This window comes from Xenia sp. Carnegie-2017, unplaced genomic scaffold, assembly GCF_021976095.1.
Source record: "Xenia sp. Carnegie-2017 unplaced genomic scaffold, XeniaSp_v1 HiC_scaffold_19, whole genome shotgun sequence".
Lineage (NCBI taxonomy): Eukaryota > Metazoa > Cnidaria > Anthozoa > Malacalcyonacea > Xeniidae > Xenia > Xenia sp. Carnegie-2017.
Genome location: NW_025813481.1, coordinates 1,888,280 through 1,910,124, shown reverse-complemented (window position 1 = coordinate 1,910,124; position 21,845 = coordinate 1,888,280). Strand labels below are relative to the sequence as shown.

The 21,845-nt window shown below is 33.7% G+C and overlaps 3 protein-coding genes across 3 annotated transcripts in view; all 3 read right to left on the bottom strand.

The window, feature by feature from the left end:
- Positions 1 to 21,845, bottom strand: part of LOC124438520 — a 116,783-nt gene that overhangs the window by 86,197 nt on the left and 8,741 nt on the right. The window lies entirely within an intron of this gene.
- Positions 6,507 to 14,300, bottom strand: LOC124438530 (serine/threonine-protein kinase/endoribonuclease IRE2-like). Its single transcript, XM_046988700.1, has 5 exons — positions 14,135 to 14,300; positions 12,759 to 12,797; positions 10,314 to 10,400; positions 8,580 to 9,286; positions 6,507 to 8,203 (listed from the first exon to the last, which is right to left on the bottom strand). Exons 1-5 carry the CDS (start codon positions 14,163 to 14,165, stop codon positions 7,895 to 7,897), a joined length of 1,173 nt encoding a protein of 390 aa, XP_046844656.1. The 5' UTR covers positions 14,166 to 14,300; the 3' UTR covers positions 6,507 to 7,894.
- Positions 14,228 to 15,892, bottom strand: LOC124438532. The gene is made up of 4 exons (XM_046988701.1): positions 15,337 to 15,892; positions 14,808 to 15,116; positions 14,518 to 14,707; positions 14,228 to 14,404 (listed from the first exon to the last, which is right to left on the bottom strand). The coding sequence occupies exons 1-4, from the start codon at positions 15,644 to 15,646 to the stop codon at positions 14,308 to 14,310; spliced, it is 906 nt and encodes a 301-aa protein (XP_046844657.1). The 5' UTR covers positions 15,647 to 15,892; the 3' UTR covers positions 14,228 to 14,307.

Below are 21,845 nucleotides of genomic sequence, written 5' to 3'. Positions count from 1 at the left end.
TAAAGTGAAGACAGTACAAACATGAGCAGTGCATTCATATTCAAAAACTGACAAAAGTCTGTTTTGATCAATGACAATTGCCCCACAAAAAAACATTGTTGCAATATCAGTTCATCATTGATAAATTTATACACAAACCTTCATTTTCAACAACATAAACAATGACAAAATATGACAAAATATACAGTTGAAATAACCAAATCATGTTGCAATGACAGGAATGTCTTCAGGAAAACTGACCTGAAATTAGCAAATACTTGATTTAAGAAAGTAAAGTGCAGTTATTGTTTGACAAATATATATTGGCACATGATACATGCTTAAAACTGATCAACTATATAAATAGTCTTCATACATCACAAGTGTATGATGTCAATCACCAACAATTTACATATAAACCATTCACCTTTCCTTGAGCTTCAAAGATATAATCACAAACAGAGCATCCTAAAACACTTCTCCAATTCTTTTCCAGAAATATATCCTGAAATATACATGAAAACATCATATGACATACAGTCACCATTTTTAGTGGACAATAATTTTGCGATAAATAAATGATTGAGGAGACTGAAACTATTGCATTCAAATGACACTTGGTAACACCTTTCTGATGTCAAAACTTTTAAAATTACCAATACCAGCGAATATCACACAATTCTCATGATATTTTTCATTATATCTGTGCATTAATCATGTCACATGATAACTCCTTATACCTTCCCTTTGTTCAAGCTTTCCTTCATACAAAACCAGGAAAGGAGCCAGTCCTGGAGAGGAAATAAATATGTAAGTCATAACTTTATAACCAATACGGCAGTACTTACTAACCCTGAGAATTATTGTAAAATCCACAAATAACAAAACCTGTAAAGAGTTCGCAACATAAAATGATATTTCTCGTTTATTCAAATTAAAAAAATCGTTATAAATCTATTTTCATTCAAGTTCATTTCGTAAATATTTATTATACTTTTTCTAACAACGATGTTTCCATTTAAAAAAATTAACATTCATGTTACTAGTCCCCAGTCCACTTTAGACTCACCAACATTATCTTATTTATATTCAGTTGATGTCAGGATTTTCTTCTCCATTTTTAATAATAAGATGACCCATGTCCTCCATCCCGCACGCCTTTATTTCTTTCATAAGTAGTAGGTTCGGCAACAAGGAAGAAGGTCAAATCGAAACCACCGAAGCCATATTCTTCGCCAAATTCTACATAAACCAAAGTTGTCACCCGATTCAAATAAATTCCCTAAAACGAAGAAGTTGAAATCTAAGAAATCGATCAGGAAATCATGAAAGAAAAACATTTATCACTCAACAACAATGATTATTTATTGACTCTGAAGATGACTACCGCTAAGGTTGTCGAAACGTCAGTCAACAACATCAAAAACAGTCCTTCTCAGGACTTTATTAACCTAGACGATCATCTTTTACAAACATATAATGATTATTTATAATGACCAATGACATCACCCCACGTTTCGATAAATTTACAAAATTTTTACTAAGGCTTCGTTCAATTTTATTGCTCTGACGTCACAAGGTTACACAAACAAGTTACAATAATGTTCATAATTAAATATTTAATTGCGACTCCTCCCTTCACGCATCACCCCACACCACAATAAACGTGCTATTGTTCATCTACAGATTTACTTGGGCAAAGTAAAAAAGCTGTACTGCAATAATGGTTAACTTAGGTGATGTCTTTCCGGATTTCGAGGCTGAAATGAACAAAGGTCCCATCAAATTTCACCAATTCTTAGGAGACAGGTTAGTGTCAAAATGACTCGAGTCATTTTCTTGCACAATCATAATCCACTTCAATTAGCACGCGCTAACGATCATCAAGCTAACTCTACTCAATTATTACATGTAATTTTTGTCTGAACATAGAAGTGATTGTAACATACATTGTTTCTTGTGCCAACCCTTGAGAATTACAAGGTAAATCCTTCCAGCAACTTTGAATTTTGAATCGTGAACTCTGTACTACAAATTTATAATAATCGTGGAAACTCCTTTTGATATGAGCGCATATCAACGTTTCGTAAACATTTTTTCGAGTAAAGATATTCTCATACCTTGACAAGATGATTGCTCTTGTCGTTAAGTCATCATATAATTTGAGTCCTTGTAATAGATAGCATTCGTGACAAAACATTGAAAAAAACATAGTCGTATTTGACATATTTATATTATACAAAATATAACTATTAAACCAAGCATTGAAATGAATATGAAGTAATGAAAGTACTCAATTAATTTACTCAGAAACTGGTGTCTGTAAAACTTGACTAATTTTTCTTCCGTACCTTTATATTAGCCACAGACGCAAATATAGTTCTATAGCTGTATTTAGTTGTAAAAGACGGCTAATACTTACTAATAATTACAATTTTTGAATACACCCTTTTCATGACATGTAGCGACGGAAATCATGTTGAAGATAAGGACATTTCTAAAACATGTTCTTAGCTACAGTAGGAACTTTCGCAAAAAAATTGCGCAAATGTCAAATTAATGAATAAACTCTAAACAAATTGATGCCTGTAAATATAAATGAACATAAGTTAAATGAGTACATCCACCAAAAACCTTTACTAATTTTAAGTATTTTAACGTTCTTTGACATGGCAGGCACTTAAAATTCGGAAAATGCAAGATTTTTTACATTGTTTAAAATCTTTCAAAACAGACCTTTCGAAAAAAATGATCAAATAAAAAAAAGATGTATCGTAATCTCAAATTTTTGGCGCACGTACTTAAAACATGGATTTTTGCGTTTTTGCATTTCATACCTTGCTTTATACAACAAATACACTTTCAAGAATTGGAGTTGATAATTTCATATTGTAATTTATGCAATTTCCCGATAATGCATAAATTGAACTTGATATGATAGAACAAACTTTGTTTGAAATGCACAAACTCGAAATAATCCAAGTTTTGAAGACATTGAGTTTGCCAGAGCGTGCACTAAATTACTTGAAATTTTGATAGGTTGTGCAACACAGTCCATATTTTGAATCTGGGTGATTAAATTGCTATTCCAATTATTAATTTTTGTGCACAGGGCCTGTTTGGAGGAACTGTTAAGAACAGATCATACCACAATTCCCCTCTTTCAAGAACGGTTCCTCGCCAACGGAGGTGTCAGGTTTTGGACAGCAGCAATTACCCATGTATGGAATCTACTGTTAGCTACAAGTCAACAGAAGATTCTTCTTTGTTGCGTCATTTGCAGTGGCCAAATGTTAAAGTCATTCCATATTTAACTAAAGACAAAAAAATCAACTTTGTCGTTAGAGTCTCTACTTCCAAAGCATACGAATATTCATTCATCACAAAGTAAATGAAAACTTTCACTTGGAATTTTGAATACTTTCTCCACTCGAGAATTTACATCTGCCCCCCCCCCCTATACACACACACATGATGGAAGATTAAGTTGGTATCATGTGAAGACATTATTAAAGTTCAAGAACAATCCTTTGAAGTATTTCCTAACATGTCATTGACGTAGCAAGACACATTTTTTTGGTGTTATTTGCTTAGAGATTTAACGTTAGTTATATTCATTAATAATAGCACAAAATTACTCAAGGTTTACAGCACCAAACCCTCCCCATCACCAATGAGTTGGCCCTCACTATATTTGAGAATTTCATATTAAGTAGATGACATGTGAAAACATAACAATGCTCTGGAGAGGATTCTAAAGTTTTGACACAATAAACACAATATAAATTGCTTTTTAAGTCGCAAACACGTTTTGTTTTTATCCGTTTACGTACAACAAAACAAATTTATAGATATTTTTGTCACGCCTTGCGCCAACGGATTTAAATCTTACAGCTCGAAAATTTGATATTTTAGCTTACAAAATGCATTTGGGATGAGCGTGCAGTCCCAGCATGTAGTATGGCAGATGAGAATTACATATGGGATTACACCTGATTACACACGTGATACTCGTGGTTTCTACCATTGCTTTATCTGCTGCGTAGCAGTGGCGTAGAGTGCTTCATCAATAATTGGGGAGCCAATACTGATATATGTATGTTGTAATCTCAAGAAAACAATGGATTTCAAAGGAATTTAATACAGATTATAAATGAATATTGCCCTCCAATTATCGAGCTGGCTACGCCTCTGCTACGTAACCATAGCCTGACATTGTGGATGGGTGATATGATACCATTCATTTGGGGGACATTAAACCAGATTTTCATACCAATTGAACTTTATTTGAACAGTTTGTTACATTTCACAATATACTATACAACAATCGAATTCATCAAAACTTGCCATAAACATATTTGACTAAAGTATACAAGTTATTTTTATTTTTAACTTTGCTTGTCATATATTATAGTGCATAAAGTTGTACAACAAGGTGCATTAAATTTGATTATTCATTTCTTTTGTGCTAGCTTTAGCATTTCAGATTTTAGTTGCATTTTTAATCTTATTTTCAGTATAAACAAAATATCACAACTTATTCACACATAGCTAAAGATTTCACACATACGCAATTCTTCTATTTTGATTATGAAGCATTTGATTCTTTTCAAAATGTCATCAGATCAAAATAACAGCTTTGCTTTCATGCCAGTAGATAAAGCACACAAAATTTTCATGTTATATCTGTAGAGCCCCAAACTGATTTTTTGTATAAAATGTAAAGATTTAAAATGCTATGATATCTATTATGAACCAAACCCAATCTATACATAATATAAATCTTAACACGGTTTTTATATGAACATGAAAAACATGTGACTTGGACGAGATTTGAACTCACACCTTCGGGATACTAGTCTGTCGCTCTACCTGTAGAGCTCCCAAGCCCACAGGGATTGGAGACAAGTTAAATCTCTTAGGATTAATATTATGAACCAAACCCAATCAATATAGAGTTAACATAAGAAGTTTTTATTTTGACAATGTCTTAACTTGGCAAAGAAATGAAGAACATAATTCTATTTGATTGTAGATCACACCAGAGAGATTGAGTACTAATAAATATGTCTTTAAATAAGTTTTACAACATTCACAAGACATGTGAACAATGTGGGGAATCTAAATTCAAACAGCAAGTCCTTTGCTTTGAACAAGTGGCATGACTAAGAACTAATTTATATGGCTTGCATTCCCAATGCAAATTACTTTCACTATATGTAATTCATAAAACCAAAGCTTACTTTTTCTTATAATCTAATTCTTTCATAACGGTTTTTCTTCATTCCAAGAGCTTTGTGACCCATGTTCACCAGGAAGCTACAATGCAGCATAAGTGTTAACGTATCATGCATGGTTAGTTATCTTTACAAGCTTCATATTTGTGCATTTATTCTCGTTAGCTTTTACTTTCAGGAAAAAACAATTTGGGTGTTTTTGGCAAAATTATAATATATCAATGACTGCTAAAATGTCATGCAAGTGACCCTTATCCATTTTATTTTCACACATACAACGCTTACAGCGTTTTACGAACTCTATCTACTTTATTGATTCATGTATTTTTTATTTACACACATGTGAAGTATTTATCTATGTCATTATCTATTTTACAATCTTGAATACTTCTTACAGTCGTGAACTCATGTTTTTATAGAGGTCGATATATTCTAGTTATATTTACCACACAGAAGAGAACAAACTTAAGCGGCTCGAAACTAAGAAGTTGTTTCTTTATTTACATTAATGTTCACACCTATCGCTGATAGAAATGACGCAAAATAGTTCTCATACAAACGACAAACCGAAAGATCGAGAAAGATAAAGCCAAGACAAGACTTCCCAAAAGTAATATTTATTAAAAGGTTTACTTACTTGTCAATTTACAACTCTGATACTAACACCATCGTCACAGAATGCACAGAATACTAACTTAATTAACTATACCACTGACTATACGACAACTTACTCCATGGATAAATATTCATAGGATAACGATTTACGAATGATTAGTGGCTAAAAAATATGGCCGCCGACCCCCGTCTCGCGTTCTTAGGAATTTAATCTTCAATTCAGAAATTTCTAGAGTTGGCACTAATACAATGTTGTAATATTTAAAGGTAAAATAAACAAGAATTCAATTAAAATAACGAAACATGCATGGAGGCAATTAATAAGCTAGAGTCTTTCGGCAGTATTCATACTGAAGTTCCATACACACCAATGATACACACTACAATAATAGAATCAATGGAAATAAACTGAGAATGTAGATCTTGACCTAACAAGGAACAAATGACTGAAAGAGACAGATCTGGCTAAGTATTTAAAAGACTGAAAGTCGTAAATGCAAGCTTGTGGCTTAAAACATACCATCTTTTGTCTAAAGAAAAATGCAACACAACTAAGCCCGAATAGACAAAAAGTCAACAACTTTGACTTCGTCATCATTAACCTCAACGTACACAAATTTTCTTTTAACACTTTCAAAGCTGCAACAAAAGAAATACTAGGAAATAGTCACAACCTCACATAAAAGTGTCATTTTATTCAAATATTACCAATTTCCCCAAATCAATAAGTTACCCTTTTTATGCGTATCAATCGTTAATTATATAACATTGTAAAATCCAATGAAAATTCATAGCAATCTGACCATGTAATATCCAGCTTGGTTACTTAATTTAACTTGCTTAAGAGCCTTAAATTAAAACATACATAAAAGAGGATCTTGAATTGTGGTATCATTGATTTCCTTCTTGCCAATTGCTTTCCCATAAAATTTCTTTTGCAGACAATAAAAAGACTTCATTGATGTGGCACATTTTAGCTTTAAAATGAAAACGATAATGTTCTTGTTTTTCCATTCGTCATTTGATTTGACCATTTACACTTAGGATAAATCATGCAAAGAAAATAAAATAAGTAAAATGAGCTGCTAAAAGGATTAATAACTCTAAGCGAAAACTCTCTTCTTTTTCTAAGCAAGCATTTTTCGCAATTTCAGCATTAATGCATACGACGTGAAAGCATTTGCTGACTTAAAGCAAAGGATACGCAATATTTACTATTGAATATGTGTTCTTTACAAGTTTGACAACATAATAAGCTATAAGCTTCTTTTTACCATACGATAAAAATATGCCAAAGTCTCTGAATCACCATGATTCGTAGGTACTCTTCACTATCTTTGGATATCTGACAAATTGTTGATCTCGTCTAAAGATTTTTGACTATTGCTAGTACTCTCACACATGCTTGAACCGTTATTTTCAGTAGCACAAAGTTAGAAAACGATGCACCAGATACAAGTGAAGAGATTACGGTTTTGGATAGAATATTTAAGAAAAGTGACACGTACACAGCATTAGTTTGTTGTTACATAGCTATTTACCGTTAAGATCAGGGTAATCAATAACACCTTCGCTTTTCTTTCCCTTGCCTTCTTCAAGTTTTACAGGATGTTCACTGTCTAACAAATGTTTGCAACGGCAATATAGAGAATTCAAAACATACATGCATTAAGTACAGTAAATGAAGAGGAGAACTAGAGTGAAAATAACAAATATAGTGTCATGGACCCCTAATTTATAGCTTGGCCATCAAAAATGAAAACTCATTTCTGTGTTTTACTTGGAAAATGTTTCTCTAGATCAAGTCTTGCCTTCCAGTCACTCAATCTTATGGCTCTGTGAACTAGATAAGGCAGTTCCTCAAAAAGTTGAAGAAAATACTCTTGATAGTTTCCATCTTTAACACATGATGACAGTTGTGGACGAGGTTTATCACGCCAATGCTGGCGAACGTTTCGTAAAAATCTTAGGCAACCTAACCATGTAGAGTCGGATACTTTATTGATATGTTTAAAGACTTCAGGATCGATACGGTCCATCCAACCTATTGAAAGATTTAACTGCTAACGAATATTTGAGGGAAGAGAATGTGGAGATGATGTCTTTATTTCTGGTTCATTCCCAACATCACACAGAAAAGCGAAATTCTCCTTATCGCTTTGTAGATAAGGGTGTTTTAACGCTTCGTTGGCCAATGGTCTGTCTTCCGGTTTTAGCTGTAGCATCCACGATAAAAGGTCTTTGAACGTGGTATCCTTGATTTCGTCCAAGCCAACTGGGTTTCCTTTCAAAATGTTGTCCAGTCTATGCCGTTCAATTCCAAAAGGATGTTTCCCCTTTGTTGCAACATAATAAGCCACCATTCCGGCATTCTATTTTCAATAAAAAATGGAGTTAATTTATTTGTTACTTGCAAAAATACAAGTTCAGTTCGAAAAAAATCAGAATAATGTTCTCCAATTAAGAATCGTAGCCACCAATTTTTTAGAGCAATCTAAATGATAGACATACAATAAGGCAATAACAACAATAAATTCATTATCATACATTTACATATTTTTATATTTTATACAGTACAATTTGTATTTCGCCACTATATGACTGTACAATGAAGGTAAACAAAAATTTTATTTAAAAGTGATAATGATATCAGTGGCAGTGATAATGATATCCCTACCAAATACAACATTCAAATGCAAACACAACATTGACCTGTGGTTGGCCTCTATTTCTACTTCAAGAACTTACCATAATGTCAGACTCTTTTTTGTAACGAACTTTATTAATTGTATCATCTGATGCGTTATATGACTCTGGAGCTATCCAATATTTAGCTCCTCTTTGTATGCTCCAATGTGTCGAAGATTCATCAGATAACATATGACTTATACCAAAGTCAGCGATTAAAAAATTTCCTTGTACATCTCGAAGAACGTTCGAGGGTCTTAAATCCCGATGAAGAATAGGACGCTCACCGCTGTGAAGGTGAACTAGACCATTTAAGATCTGAATAAGAACTTTAGGAACGACTTTTTGAAGATCTTGCAAAGAAGAAGATTTCACATAACTCTCTAACGATTCTTCACACAAATCTAATATCAAATACAAATTATCTGTGCCTGGTTCTTCTTCAAGATACCAATAATTCACAACATAATTTGAACGCTTTGCATTCAACTCATTCAAAATTTCTTTTTCTCGTTTGGCTAAGTCCGCGCAGTTATCTCGAAGCAATCGTTTTACTGCTTTTCCGTAACCATCTTTTCCGAGTCCAAGGTAAACACGAGTTCCATCACTTCCTTTACCAAGCAAAAACTCTTCAGAACAAATAACCTTTACACCATTTACCAGTTTAACTTTTCTTGGATTTTTCTTCCCATATTCTTCCATCATTCTGAACTTTTGCTTGTGCATTATTGATTTATCATAACATTTCCATGGTTGAGACAGCAATTCTTCAATTAAAAAGTAAAGTAGACTATTTAGAAAGGAATAAATGAATGTATCAAGAAACAATTTAATTTTCTAATTATACGCACATCAAAAAAATGTGCCTATTAGACAAGATTTGAAATACCTACACCGCTTTGCCCGTTAAGGTGAACAGATTTTTTATTTAGCTACTGAATAATGACATAATAACATGTTTGCCTTGTCTTGAGTTTATTTGTATTAACAGCGTATTTCCCTGCTCCTAAACACACGGATGAGGGATATTTAGTTCAAAGGACGTTGAGGGACGTCAGGAACGTTTCACTTTAAATGCGAAAACATTGAGACTGAAAAATCAAAGATGAAAGCACCTGTCGAGGTGAAAAGAGTTCGGAGAATTAAAGAACCTAATGTTTTTAAGGTTACCTTCTGAAAAGCTTGTGTTTTTGACCAGAATTATTGGCTTTTATTGGCTATCAATAATCAAATAATATGTTTTAAAAGGATGTTTTCAACAATATTCTATTTAAGTTAGTTTGTGTACGTGTAACGTATACATGTAACTGACACGTTGATCATGATGGTTTTCATAATTTACTTTTCGCATCATAGCCAGTTTTCACTTTCTATGCATATTGATCAAATTTCTATGTTTACAAAGTTAAAAATTTTTACATGATTTTGATCCACAACATTTGTATTGTTTTTGAATTAAAGATTTTAGTTGGCTACATATAACGATACCTTTTAAAATTAATATATTGGGTTATAAATTATTGTTTGTGTTTAGCGTTGAAAACCATGGAAATGTTTGGGCAAATGTTTGCTAACACGGTTAATACATCAGAGCAAGATAAAAGGAATACTTGCTGAGTTATTTCACTCTTCATTACATCTCACATTTTTGACCGTTAACAAAAATATATGTGAATAAGGAAGATATAAACGAATCTCAATGGTTACATTGCATTCTTGTTTCTACTTAATATTTCAAAAGGCAATAAAGATTACGTTTGTGTAAATATTTGCATATAAAATTCCATTACTTACTAGGTCCTGATGTAGACGTTATACCAATATCGGCATCACTGTCATTATCATTTAGTAGATATAGCAACGATTCCTTTTCTTCAGAAGCTGAAGCAATGTAAATATGAAGCATTTAAGTATGATAATATTACTAAAAAGTATTGCAACAAATGTAAGCTTTTATTTGTTAAACTCCACACAAAAAGAAAGTTTCCTTCTAGCTATTTAACTTTTTAACAGATTTTTGGGAGCTGTAAATGGCTATTTGTTTCCGACAAAGTGTCATATATTTTGTAAACAAACTTGATCATACTGATTTCGTTGTGACTGTAAGATGGTCTTACTAGGAAGAATCTGAGCGTATTTTTAAAGAATCAAAAAAAGATGTTCAAAAAATTATGTTAACTATAGGTATTTGGCTATGCCCTCGAATGGTACGCAGTACTTTTACTTTTTACTATAGTCTGTTTTCCCTTTAATACTTTCTACATTTAATGCACATTATTTAGAGTTCTATTCAAGCCTAAAATCAAAGTAATTTAGTCACCAATAATAACAAATGATAATCAGATCGGTAATGCAAATTTTAGATGTTTTAATTGATGATCAGAAAAAGAAATATCCAAAAGGATTTGAGACGTTTGCAAATGATATTAGACATAATGCAATCTTGGTGATATTTTCGTCGTCCTCTTTCCTAAAGATAATCTGGACGAGCGACGCAGGTATTCTAGTTTAAAAATGATAGTCCTCGTTTTCTTTTGAAAGCTTGTCTCAAAGATTTCTTTAAATCTTTTTTGAAAAATCTGCTAGTTCTCATGTAGATAACATGTGAAAACTACATTTTTAATTCACATTTTTTGTAACTTTTTCATCAATGAAAAAAACAAAATGTATCAGACAAAATAAAAAATGATGGTCCCATAATTTAAACTCTTATGTTTCTTCAACTTTAATTAGCAACATGTAGTTAATGGAATTCACACAAAACATTAATATACAACATACAAATGACACACAAAAGTACATGAGTAAAAAAAAATACAATTGACTACTCTACTGACCTTGAACTTTGTTTATAGTAAAAACATCAATACATTTTTCATAAAAATAAATGTATAAAATAAAATGGTAGCATCATGTAACCTTTTACTTTATTCTTTTAATGCAAAAGTTCAATTTTCTCAGTTTTTTGAATAGCTAAAATATACAGTTAGAAAAATTTGTATCAATATAAACCAACATCCCTCAACTATACTCAGCTACGCTTCGGAAGATAACATTGACCTCGGTCTGAATAATTCTTGATATTGCTCAGACTCATCCAATAATTATTTATTACGCGCGGAAAATTCCACCTTGTTGAAAATAGCCTTAAAGTACATTCATCACAAAAAAATTGCAATTGTCGAATAAAAGAAAAGTGCCCTCTTGAAAGAAAATGATTTAATCACTTGTTTACAAGGCCAAACAAGAACAGATTGTAACGAATCAACACTGTACATTGGTATGACGGCCGGATGTTTCGAGCGTTACACCAACCATACTCATCGTCCCAGCAAGGGTATAGAAACGGAACTGAGCTATTTAAATACGCATGGCTCAAGGAACGAGACAAACCATTCAATATCTCATGGTGTCTGTAGTAAAATGCGTATACCGTCAAGATTAGCATGAAGTAAATTGTACTGTGTATGTTTAGAAGGAACAACTAACATCATGAAGTCAAATCGAAAGTACGAAAGGTCAGAGATGTTAGCTAAATGCCTTGATAGGAAGTGCTTTTTGCGCATTTATGAATATTAATATTTGTATGCTTTTTGTTTTGCAACGTTTTGATGCTTCATGCATCACTTTCAAGCAACGTATAAGTACATAACCATATTAAAAACAAATAACGTAAAACCGTGTTTGAAGGTCACGATTGAAATAATTGTGTTAAAGTGATGAAAATTAAGTAAAATATTAAATAAATAAATTTGACCTAGTTACAGAATCAAAAAACATTTTGCAGACATCCAACATAAACGTACATATCTACACTCAAATCTACTTCAATGAAAATCAATATGACTATTGTTTAAACGATTCTTAATGACAATGAATTTAAACAGGTCATGAATACAATGACATTTGCTTTGTGCGATGTACATTTAAAGATTCGACAGATTCAACATAGATACGTCAATTGCAGTCTAAGAGAACTGTCGGCAATGTATAGTCCTATCAAAATGTTATTTAGAAAATAGTATCCACTGACGAGCAATGGATTACATGCGCAACAGGAAACCGACTACACATGCAGTATTTCTACACAAGTATGCAACGCTTTTTTTTTAATTGAAGATTGGTGTACTTCATTAAATACATCATAACGGAAAACAAAAAGATAAATGAGATTTCGTAGTTTACGTGAATCATCAAAAATCAGCATCATGTAAACATATATTGAAAAGACTTATCTACCTGTTTTTGGAAGTTCTCCCAAACTTCTTTCATCGTCTACTATAAAAAATAACATGAGAAATACGTACGTCTGTTTTTTGTATCAAGTATATTGTTTAAATGTAATTCAAAGTTATACATATTTATACATATATAACTTTGAATTACATATTCAAACAATACTTGATATGATTTACTACCCAGTGTTTCACGCCTATATTGACGATTTTCAGTTAAATTAAAATAATAAAACTATGGCTCTGTTAATCAGTGAACTTATGTACTAATCATCATGTAGATGATTTCACTGAATATTCAAATTTAAATTGAATCAGTGGTTTAACTTAACCTTATAGTAAGAATGTAACAACCAACGTTGCAAACAATTTCTTTGCATGATAGAAAAGTATTTAACCACCCTCTTTAAATCTTTACAAAATCTTAACAGCACAAACCGCCCAATATTAAAAGCACAATCGTCAACCACAACCGTTCTATCACAAATAAATCTAAAGCCTTTTTTTAACCAGGCGGAATTTTCCGCGCGACGCTAAATTTGCAACATGATTGGTTGTCATACAATAATGACAAAATCATCTACCAATCATGCGCGTTATTAAGCCCTTAATAACCGAGCTTGAGGTCTTTACGGAGAAATATCGGACCGATGTCTTTTTGTAAAGACCGAGCCCGTAGGGCGAGAGAACATCAACACTACCTTGGTTCAATTAATTTATCAACTGAACTTTTAATTCTCCCGTATCTCCTTCACGAGCCTCAGAGCTTTACTAAGATGGAGACTAAATTAGGATATCTTAAGATAAACCAAGTTGAAATATTTATTTAACATTTACACCTTAACGTAGCCAGCCTGCACATTTCCTATGGTTATGTAAATTCTCATGGATAACCATTATTCATCTTTTTATAAATCTATTCTTCTCACAGCTAGTAAACACAAAAACATTTGGATACAAGTGGGAGTAAAAAGTCGAGCTGGCTACGTTACTGCATTTACACCTTACACAATAATACATTGACCTAAATATAAGCAAGCATGTAAAGCAAACTCTAAACTTACTTTTGGACATGAAAGTAAAACATGTCAGACCAAGCCTCAAGAACTTGGAGTCATTATTCGAAAACTAATCCTTGCAGGTGAGGAGTGGCGTTGCTATCCCACAAATTTAGTCCTGCTATGTAAATTTTAATGTGTTTACTTACTGTGAAAAAAACAGATGGGAAAAGAACAATAATGATCTGAGATTTACATAGCATACACAAAACTTGTGGTCTGGTTGTATGTACAAAACTATACTTTGATGCAACTGCTCAATCTGATAAGATCGTGCTTTGCTTTGAAAAATTAGACAACCACTCATTCCAACTTCACTTACCAGTTCTTTTCTCGTTTTCATTTAACTGCATGATTCCATCAACGGTGTCTTGCAGAACTTGATCAGGCAGCTTAACATCCAAATCCCTTTCTATCTCATGAGCTAAACCTCCTTGCTTACACTTTTTCAATGCTAGGAGCAGTGCTCTTACATTGGCATGTTGTCCGTCTCTATCAAACCAAGTGTCCAACACATATCGTGGGGTTACCAGAGAATTTCTCAGCAATGATGTTTTCTTTACCTTGTGGCAAATTCACTGCTTTGTACAGGCTTGAAAAAGTCAATTTGTGCTCAGTTAAGGAATAAAACTTTACTAAAACATTTAGTTACCTAAAGATAAAACATCAACTGAGTTAAAAAACTTTAATTCATTTGAAAATCACCTTCTCCAGTCATTCTCTAATAACTCATTGCCTTTGTTTAAGCGTTCTTCTAACTTTCTTTGAACATGGTCAGGTAGATCTGAACAGGTCGTTTCAAGATTAAACTGGGCTGTGGTCTGACCAGTCAGATGAGCATTTGTTGACTCCTGATAGAATTGTCTCTCATCAATTAGTTCGCCAGAATGAGTAGCTGACAAATCAGTGAGATGAATTTGACTTACAGGATATGTAAAGGGATAAATATTTATATGTAATAACAAGGAGGAATAATTATTACATTTTTTACATACCTTTTATTGACTGCCTCAAATCATGGGCAAGTTGCGGCTGATTTATATCCAAGGTTTTGAAAAAACATTGGAATGCATCAGGCCCTATACGCGGAAGCACATCACATATAAGCTTTTCCACTTTTTTGTCCAAAGATAGTTCTTGCAACACAGCTCTGATGTTGACACCAGGATTTCTGCTTGTGATCGCCACATTGTTGGATAAACTTTCAACCATTTGAGAGACATTAAGTGATTGCTTAAACGTGGACAAATGGCTCACAAGAATTTGACGATGGACCTCTTTCATTCCAGGCTCTTCAGTTTCTCCTAAATAAGACAATGGTAAAATAAAAGGTTTAAAACTTTCTGATGTTTCTGTTTATATATAAGAAGATGGTTTTTCATTAAAAACTTCTGCAAGTGAAGTCGATATTTGCATTCTTATCTTCTAGAGAATTTTACATCTTCAGAATGAATAAATAATAGACAGGCAAACAAGCTCACAGTACGTAATATATAACAGTATAAGAAATAAAAAATGTCGTACTTTGCGTAGCACTAGGAAGTATATGGTTCACATTAAGTCCGGCTAAGTCAGCCAAGTATTCCCCAACCCATCTTTGAACTTTAAGTGTCGCTCTAATAAAGGATATAAATGCTTCATCTCCTCGCCGATGCAGCAAATTAAGAAGTTCCAAAGTACGAGCTTCAGGGGTGGATTCTGCTCGAATTTTGTCTTCGCAGTTACGATCCAGAACGTCCGTCATTTGTGGCCAAACAGCATCAACCTCAAGATTTCTTTTGATATATTCCCTGTTTTTTCTTAAAAATTCGCGATGCGCTTCAGACATCGCCATTATCACCGAATATCCGAAATACAGGCACTTCGATTTCGTTGTAAACTATTCTAGAGCTTTTCTACACCTAAACATTCCTTGGTAAAGTTACAATTCCCACTTCCCATTCATCGCAATGACAGTGGTAATGACGTATGAAGGTTTTTCCCCCGCTGGGCCGCTTCCCCAAACTCGTCCAGCGTCTTACCAGGGTCCTGCTCTCCCCTGTTTTTCAGCAAATTTTCATCTTTATGAAGCAGCTCGATGAAGAAGAAATAACATTATTTGTCTTCTTTTTGATATCAAAATGAACAAGCTACTGATAGTTTGGTCGGTAAAGACATAGGCGTACGGGCACATATTTTTAGGGGGAGCTGGACTAAATTTGCCCGAATTATATGACGTCATATGACGTATGACGTCATAGATATTCTTATGTTGTCTCTGGCCATCTCAATTAATAAGCTAAAATCATTACAATTTGCTAAGAGGATGCTACGAAAGTAACTACATTTTATTTGATATTTGAAATTTTGTCATATATAACACTAGACGCAGAAGAAATTTAGTTAGTTAAATGTGCGACGATCTAAGACTAAAAGAAATAAGATTTACGATTACGTCGCTGTCCAAAATGTTAATTATCTTTTCCATGTCGTTCTTTAAAGTACTATTTGCATAGGCTCTTTCCACATTGATTAGGGCAATGCTGTTTAACCGTTTTTGACCAATTGTACTTCGAAGATAGGTTTTTAAGCGACGAAGAGCGCTAAAAGATCTTTCTGCTGAGCAGGATGTTGCCGGGATCGCGGCCAGAATCGAAAATACTTTGTAAGCCACAGGCAGGACTTCATGAACACCATTTTCGAACATTCTCTTAACAATTTTGGCAGCGTTTTCTCTCTCAGCATATCTGAGGAAAAGAGATAATTGCTCTGTTCGACTGATGTCTGCCGTTTCATCGACAACTATTCCGTAGTAGTCGCTACTTCTTGCTTCTTCTGCTATCCTCTCAAGCATGACACTTGCTACTATTTCCAGTAGTTCATTTTGAATAGCAGGGGATGTCCACTGAGCATGTGTCTGCAGCTGGCTTTGAAGTTTAGATTTCAGCCAAGGCAAATCGTTGCATCTTATGCAAAGTAACTCGAGAAAGTTTCCTCTATTTATATCAGATATCTCCCATATATCACCCCGAATCTCTTCATGACCTCTAATTGCAACATTTTGTTGTGCAGTGTACATCAAAGATTGTATGATTACTTTTAAGTATTGTCTGTTAATAGCAACCTGGTCCTGGTGTGCACTATTCAGCTGTTGTAGTACGGAGGTTTTCTTTCTTTCCATTGCTTTAAACTGGAGCCATCTTGTCATGGATCTGACGTGGTTCTCACTCTTGCCATGTTTTGCCAGCTTTGACGACTTCTTCCAATTTGTAAGCACAAATGAAGTATTCTTCCCAAATTCTTTACAGGCAAAACAAACGCATGCATCTTTATCCACTTCGTAACTAATCCATGGATATTTCTTGTACCATTCAGGCTGAAATCGTCGCACAAATGTTTCACTGCCGAATTTTCGTGCAGGATATTCACCTAATATAGGCTGTTTTGGGGCGTGCAAGGTGGAAATCTCTTCTTCATTCATACTGTTAAGGGAAACCTTTCTAGTGTGTTCATTTAGAACAGATGCTGTTGAATCTAAATCTTGTATTGCTGTTGTGTCTAGAGTGTTAGACGTCGTCGTTGATTCTGGTGTTGCAACGCGTTGTATATTTTGATTTAAGTTAAATTCTTCGATGAACAGTGCGTCACTGGAAGTAAGATTTTCATTATCCGTGACCGTATTCAATTCTTTATTTTCTCTGAACTGCGTCAGTGGATTTAATTCATCAACATCAATAAACGTTCTCATTGGTTCCGTTTGGTCTTCGCTTATGGGCTCCTTCAAATTAATCTCAGGTAGATTTTCCTCAAAAGACCCAGTGGCTGCTAAATCTTTACTAGCACTCGATTCTGTTTCCTGTAAGGTTAGGTTATCATCCTTGGTTGTCATGTTACTTTTTACAAAGAAACCACTGATCTTTGACTGCGATAAATCCGATGAATCCATCACTCGATGACACTTAACTTTTCATTATTGTGAACTCGTCGAAAGTGGACCTCCTTATAATCACTGTCAATTTCCTTGCTGCATTCCTCGCACCAAACGCGATGTCGATACGGTCGTTTACGAGACGCCATATGTACGCTTTATTAGAGCTTGGCTACTAAATGTTTTCCCTTGTGGATAATAGTTTCCTTGAACAACAATCATAGAGTGAATGGCACTAATCTAATCAATGGAATGGACAGTGCCTCTCCATACGAAGCCTAATTTTCATGCAAAAATTAAAAATCACTTTTGGGGATCGCAGCGATTGTTAATCTATATATTAATGTATAACGGATAGCGTGTGGGAGACGATTTTTCGCAATTTCAAGACATTTCAAGACTTTTACTGACCTCAGCCCTTTTTTATAAATGGAGAACGTTATGTGGATAAATTTAATACCAAAAGCTTTGCTCTGATTGAAAATATCGGCGTTCGTGTTCGTTTAAAAGTTGTAAACACCGAATATATTCGTCGCAATATCGCTAGTAAATAGACCGATTTCTCGTGACGTAATTTGTTTATATTATAATGGGGCGGATGTAAAATTCTCCTATTATGTCTCAAGAAAAATTTTGCACCCAATCACTTTACGCGATTTTTATTTTACCTCCTGAAATTTAAGTAATTTAAACAATTTAAAAACCATCCATTAAAAGACCGTTCACGCTCAAGAACCGAAGCAGTTTATGATCTAGAAATGATGTAGATTAATATTGAAAATCTAAAAACTGTAGTATCTTGCCAGAATATCATGTAAATGCTTGCCCGAATACACAAATTCTCGAGAAATTGGGGCTGCAGCCCCCCCAGCCCACCCCCCCCGTACGCCTATGGGTAAAGAAGTAAATGTGTATATTGCGTTGCTGAATTATAGAGAAAATTCTTAGCCAACACTGTATTTTTATAATTTTTTGTTCTTGTACATTTGTACTTTAGGAATACAAATTGACATGAATGACATAATGACTATTTATCAGTAATATTTTTAAGACTGAAGTAGTGTACCTAATGTTAAATTGGATAGTATTGCTTGGTATTGCCCTGGTTTTGCCGATTTGCAATCGATTCTGACCGATGATTCTGACAGATGGGTACAAAATAAACTGGTCATTCTTTGGTGGATTTTCGAAATGGCCTAGTTTTTGTTGAAAAATCATTGGTTTTGTATGAGAATTTTGAAATTTAACTATGCTGTTATGTTGGTTGAGGTAATGTGCATTTTGACATAGACATGCTTCATACAAAGTAATTAATTTCACCCTTATAACTTTTGCTATCTCAGGTGGGATGACTTGACTGTCTATCAAGCAAAGTCACACTCTGTTATTTTTTAAGAAACATTTTCTTATAATGGTGAAAAAGCCATGGAGAAAAATCTTGTACGAAGAACAAAATCACCCAGATAATTATGTTGACGAGTCTTTCCTGTATGAATTGAAAAAAAATGGTAAATATTTGAGTGAAATCTAGGAATGGTAAAAGATCGATAATTATGCCTACGATTTGAGTTGGATGCGTATAACAAAGTATATTTTTTAGTATACACGAGAAACTATCATTTCTGGATTGTCTCCAATGAAGCTGGAAGAGTTTCACAACAATTTAGCAGGTTAAAATCAGGCTATCTTTGACTATCATCCTGTTCGTCAATTCAATTTTTGGGAACTGTAAATGGTTGTTTGTTTACGACAGTGTCATATATTTTGTAAACTTGATCATACTGACTTCGTCGTGACTGCTGTGTAAGATGGTCTTACTAGAAAAAATCTGAGCGTATTTTTACCATATCGAAAGAGGATTTTCAAAAAATTATGTTTACTATAGGTATTTGGTTATGCCTTCGAATGATACGCAGTACTTTTACTTTTTACTATAGTATGTTTTCCCTTTAATACTTTCTACATTTAATGCACATTATTTACAGTTTTACCCAAGCCTAAAATCAAAATTTCAGCATTAATGTATACGATTTGAAAGCATCTGCTGACTTAAAGCAAAGGATACGCAATATTTATTATTGCATATGTGTTCTTTACAAGTTTGAAAACATAATAAGCTATAAGCTTCTTTTTACCATACGATAAAAATATGCCAAAGTCTCTGAATCACCATGATTCGTAGGTACTCTTCACTATCTTTGGATATCTGACAAATCGTTAATCTCATCTAAAGATTTTTGACTATTGCTAGTACTATCACACATGCTTGAACCGTTATTTTCAGTCGCACAAAGTTACAAAATGATGCACCAGATAAAAGTGGAGAGATTACGGTTTTTGGTAGAATATTTAAGAAAAGTGACACGTACACAGCATTAGTTTGTTGTTACATAGCTATTTACCGTTAAGATCAGGGTAATCAATAACAGCTTCGCTTTTCTTTCCCTTGCCTTCTTCAAGTTTTGCAGGATGTTCACTGTCTAAAAAATGTTTGCAACGGCAATATACAGAATTCAAAACATGCATGCATTAAGTACAGTAAATGAAGAGGAGAACTAGAGTGAAAATAACAAATATAGTATCATGGACCCCTTATTTATAGCTTGGTTATCAAAAATGAAAACTCATTTCTGTGTCTTACTTGCAAAATGTTTCTTTAGAACAGGTCTTGTCTTCCAGTCACTCAATCTTATGGTTCTATGAACTAGAACAGGCAGTTCCTTAAAGAGTTGAAGAAAATACTCTTGATAGTTTCCATGACAGTTGTGGACGAGGGTTATCAAACCAATGCTGGCGAACGTTTCGTAAAAATCTTAGGCAACCTAACCATGTACAGTCGGATACTTTATTGAAATGTTTAAAGACTTCATGATCGATACGGTCCATCAATCTATTGAAAGATTCAACTGCTCACAAACATCTGAGGTAAGAGAATGTCGAGATGATGTCTTGATTTCTGGTTCATTCCCAACATCACATAGCAAATCAAAATTGACCTCATCGGTTTGTAGATAAGGGTGTTTTAACGCTTCGTTGGCCGATGGTCTGTCTTCCGGTTTTAGCTGTAGCATCCACGAAAGTAGATCTTTTAGATCGACATTATCTATTTTCTCCAAGCCAATAGAGTTTCCTTTCAATATATTCTCTTCAATTTTAAAAGGTTGGTTTCCTTTTGTGGCAACATAAAAAGCTACCATTTCTGCAGTATAAAATAAATCACAACGTAATATGATGAAAGAAATTCAAAAAAGTTTTTAAACTAAAATTGCAAACAACTACCATTACATCCAACTCTGTTTTGTAACGTCCTTTGCCAATCGGATTTTTATCTGTACAAAATGATTCAGGAGCAATCCAATACGGAGTTCCCTTTTTAGCATTACTTACTCTTGTCCATCTTTCAATATTCGACTAATACCAAAGTCAGCTATCAGAAATTTTCCTTGTGCATCTCGGAGTACATTAGAAGGCTTTAGATCGCGATGGAGAATAGGATTTTCGCCTCTATGAGGATCAGATAATCTTTTAAAATGTGTCTGAGAATTTCGGGAAGAGATTTTTGAAGACAAGCCAAACTATTTGATTCCGATTGCACAAAATCCTCCAGCGATCTTCACTAAGGTCTGTTACACTCTACCAAATAGACATATTCTGTTCCATTGTCTTCTTTTAAGTAGTGATAATTGACAACAAACTTCAATTCCTTTGCGCCTAATTCATTTAAAATTTCTCCGTGACATATGTGTTAAGATATGCTCTCATATTCTTCCTGTAATTAGTAAATAATTAAGTCAAGTATAACTAACTAAATGATTATTTTAAGAAATACTTATGTGCAATAATCACAATATTTTTTATAGTTCCTAATAGTTTCTGTTATTGCAAATTAACCATATTTAGTAAAGAAACAAATACATCCATACGTAATATCTTGTATAAATAGAAGTAGTTTAACCATTGTAAGATAGATCGTAGACCATAGACATTGACGTTGAATATTAAATGTGATCGTAATAAAGTAAATGGTTTGAACCCGGGAGTATCGTTATATGTTTGTAAATGTCGATCGTCCAGGTTGGTATAGTACTGAGAAGGACTGTTTTTGTTGTTGTTGACTGACGTTTCG

Bases quoted from the DNA above. Each gene is read 5' to 3' on its own strand.
- LOC124438530 (XM_046988700.1), bottom strand. From the start codon at position 14,165: ATGCAGTTAAATGAAAACGAGAAAAGAACTG. The intron at 12,798-14,134 runs GTAAGTGAAGTT...TATTTTTTATAG, and splicing joins TGAAAACGAGAAAAGAACTG to TAGACGATGAAAGAAGTTTG. The intron at 8,204-8,579 runs GTAAGTTCTTGA...TATTGAAAATAG, and splicing joins AAAAAGAGTCTGACATTATG to AATGCCGGAATGGTGGCTTA.
- LOC124438532 (XM_046988701.1), bottom strand. From the start codon at position 15,646: ATGGCGATGTCTGAAGCGCATCGCGAATTTTTAAGAAAAAACAGGGAA. The intron at 14,708-14,807 runs GTATGTAAAAAA...CTGATTTGTCAG, and splicing joins TTTGAGGCAGTCAATAAAAG to CTACTCATTCTGGCGAACTA. The intron at 14,405-14,517 runs GTGATTTTCAAA...GACTTTTTCAAG, and splicing joins TTAGAGAATGACTGGAGAAG to CCTGTACAAAGCAGTGAATT.